The 3,679-nt window shown below is 35.0% G+C and overlaps 1 protein-coding gene across 1 annotated transcript; it reads right to left on the bottom strand.

The window, feature by feature from the left end:
• Positions 1-2,114: 2,114 nt before the first annotated feature.
• Positions 2,115-2,816, bottom strand: LOC142174549 (uncharacterized). The gene has a single exon (XM_075240366.1). It carries the CDS (start codon positions 2,814-2,816, stop codon positions 2,115-2,117), a length of 702 nt encoding a protein of 233 aa, XP_075096467.1.
• Positions 2,817-3,679: the final 863 nt, after the last annotated feature.

Below are 3,679 nucleotides of genomic sequence, written 5' to 3'. Positions count from 1 at the left end.
CCACAAGGATATATTCAAAAGAGTGAGAAGAAGGAAAAGGACCCATAAAATCTATTCCCCAAACATCAAATATTTCACATACTTGTATTGATTGTAGTAGCATCTCATCTCTCTTGGTGATATTACCTGTTCTCTAACACCTATCACATTGTGCTACATATGCTCGGGCATCTTTAAAGAGTGTGGGCCAGAACAATCCGGCTTCTAAAACTTTAAAAGCTGTTCGATTTGCTGCATAATGTCCTCCAATTGCTCCATCATAACAGTGATATAGAATTTTATTCATCTCTTCTTAAGGTACACACCTTTTAATGATATTATCTGCACAATTTTTGAATAATAAAGGTTCATCCCACATATAATACTTTGCATCAGATATAAACTTTTTTCTTTGCTGGTAAGAGAAATCTTGCGGTATCCACTTTCCAACCAAGTAATTCGCGATATCTGCAAACCAGGGTGGTTGAGTCACAATTGTGTCAACTGAAAAAATATGTTCATCAGGAAATTCTTCTTTTATCTCATTAAACTCAAGAGGAGGGTTTTCTAATCTAGACAAATGGTCAGCTACTTGGTTCTCTGTCCCTTTTTTGTCCTTTATCTCAAGGTCAAATTCTTGCAGAAGTAAAATCCATCTTAATAATCTAGGTTGAGCATCTTTCTTAGCTAAGAGGTATATTAAAACTGCATGATCAGTAAAAACAGTGACTTTGGTTCCTATCAAATATGAGCGAAATTTATCAAAAGCAAACACTACTCCTAGTAACTCTTTTTCTGTCGTGGCATAATTCAATTCTGTCTCACCCAATGTCCTACTAGCATAGTAAATGAGATGAAAAATCTTAACCCTTCTTTGGCCTAAAACAGCTCCAACTGCTGTATCACTAGCATCACACATGACCTCAAAAGGTTGGTTCCAATCAGGGGACACAACTACATGTGCATTTGATAACTTTTCCTTATAGGTTTCAAATGCTTTTACACAGTCACCTGAAAAATCAAACTTAGTGTCTTTTATCAAGAGGTTAGTCAGCGGTTTTGAAATCTTTGAGAAGTCTTTTATGAATCGTCTGTAAAACCCTACATGACCTAGAAAGCTTCTAATTCCTTTCACAGTTGTGGGAGGGGGTAATCCTGCTATAAGATTAATTTTTGTCTTATCAACTTCTATCTCTTTAGCAGTGATTTTATGTCCTAAAACAATTCCTTCCGTAACCATAAAATGATATTTTACCCAATTAAGAACTAAGTTTGTTTCTTCACATCTTTTAAGAACTAAGGTCAAATGGTTTTGACAATCCTTATATGTTTTGCCAAATAGTGTAAAATCATCCATAAAAATTTCAAGAAATTTGTCAGTTATGTCAGCAAAAATTGCCGACATGCAACGCTGAAATGTAGCAGGGGCATTGCACAAACCAAATGGCATTCTCCTATAGGCATATGTTCCATGAGGGCATGTGAAGGTTGTCTTATCTTGATCTTCTGGTGCAATTGGTATCTGATTATATCCTGAATAACCATCAAGAAAACAATAAAAATCATATCCTGCAATTCTTTCCAACATTTGATCAATAAATGGCAAAGGAAAATGATCTTTTCTAGTGACATCATTGAGATGTCTGTAATCAATACAGACTCTCCATCCTGTAATAGTCCTGGTAGGTATGAGCTCATTATTTTCATTTTTTATAACTGTCATACCTCCTTTCTTTGGTACTACCTGAACGGGACTTACCCACGGCTGTCAGAAATGGGGTATATAATACCTGCTGCCAATAACTTTACGATCTCTTTTTTCACTACTTCCTGCATTGCTGGATTCAATCTTCTTTGCGACTGGACTATTGGCTTGTAGCTATCCTCCATGAGGATTCTGTGTGTACAAATAGCCGGACTAATCCCTTTAATATCTTCTACAGTCCACCCCAAGGCTCCTTTGTGTGCTTTCAATACTTTAATCAAACTATTTTCTTGTTCTGCAGTAAGAGAAGATGAAATAATTACTGGAAATAATTCTTGCTCAAGATAAACATATTTCAAATGAGAAGGGAGAGTTTTGAGTTCAATTTTTATTGAACTTTTTCGGATTTCATCTCTTCTTCTTCTGAATCTTAGTCCAATATTTCAGCTTCTTTTCTGATGGTGGGATCATCGTCCTGTGTGGTGCCTGATTTGATCAAGCATCTTTCCATTGAATCTGGAATTAATTGATCATCTTTGAATTCATCTGTAAGATAACTAATCATGTCAATTGAAAAATATGAAGATGATATTTCATCTCCTGAATATCTTAGTATCTTTTGGATATCAAATATGACTCTTTCTTCATCAACTCTTAAAATTAATTGTCCTTGATGAACATCTATAATTGCTCTTCCTGTAGCAAGAAATGGTCTACCTAAAATTATTGGTTCATTAGGAAATTCTTTCATTTCAAGTACTATAAAATCTACAGGGAAAACAAACTTATCTACTCTTACGAGTACATTTTCAATTATTCCCTTAGGTTTCTTAGTACTTTGATCTGAAAATTGAAGAGAAACACTTGTGTCTTTTATTTTACTAAGATCTAACTTTTTAAAGATAGAAAATGGCATTAAATTTATTGAAGCTCCAGAATCACAAAGTGCTTTTTCAAAATATACTCCTCCCAAAGTGCATGGAATTATAAAACTGTCTGGATCACCAAGTTTTTGTGGTAGCTTATTTTGAAGTATAGCACTACATTTTTCCGTAAGCATTACCACAGAAACTTCTTCTAATTTTCTTTTACTTGACAAAATTTCCTTTAAAAATTTGGCATATGAAGGCATTTGTAACAAAGCATCAGTAAAAGGAATATTGATGTGAATTTGTTTTAAAATCTCCAAAAATTTTGCAAATTGGTTGTCAAGCTTTTCTCTTTTCATTTTTTTGTGGAAAGGGAATATTCACAGGGAGAGGAGTCAATTTTTCAATAATTTTTTCTTCTTTTTTCTTGACTTCATTCTTTTGAGATGGTTCAGAGGGTATTTCAACATTCTTACCGTTGTTTACCTGTTGTTCTGACTGGTCTACATAGGGTTCATCAAGCTCCTTACCTGATCGTAAGGTGATGGCCTTAAGGTGCTCTTTTGGGTTTTTCTCTGTATTGCTTGGTAAGGGACCTTGAATCTTTTCTGAAACATGAGCTGCCAATTGGCTCAACTGTATTTCCAGATTTTTGAGGGATGAATTTAGGCTCTCCATCTTTTCATCAGTGACCTTAATATACTTATACAGAAGGTCATCAAGACTTGAATGAGCTTGTTGAGGCCTTTGCTGATAGGGCCCTGCTTGTTGATAAGGTCTAAAGTTTGATTGACCATGGTTTGGATTCTAGTATCCGGGTGGACCCTATATTTGTTGCTTCTGGAAGCTTTGAGAGTTCTCTGCACCATTTGGATTGCTCCATTGAAATCCTGGATGTTTTTTTACCATTGGACTTCCAAAAGGATACTGCTTGTAACCGATGACATTGACATGTTCATCATTGTGATTGGTTGCTTGACATTCATGGTTCTGATGATTTCCTCCACACATGTCACAAGCCTTAAATTGTCTTGGTTGTTGTGTATTCACCTGAAAAGTTTCAAACTTTTGTGCCAAAGAAATAATTTGTTGTAGTAGTGTATTTAAAGCATCAACCTGATTTACT

This window comes from Nicotiana tabacum, chromosome 20 (assembly GCF_000715075.1).
Source record: "Nicotiana tabacum cultivar K326 chromosome 20, ASM71507v2, whole genome shotgun sequence".
Taxonomy (NCBI): Eukaryota; Viridiplantae; Streptophyta; class Magnoliopsida; order Solanales; family Solanaceae; genus Nicotiana; species Nicotiana tabacum.
This window is presented reverse-complemented; position numbering and strand designations above follow the sequence as displayed.

What these genes read in the sequence shown, in the direction of transcription:
- LOC142174549 (XM_075240366.1), bottom strand. Translation starts at nt 2,816, where the DNA reads ATGCCTTCATATGCCAAATTTTTAAAGGAAATTTTGTCAAGTAAAAGA.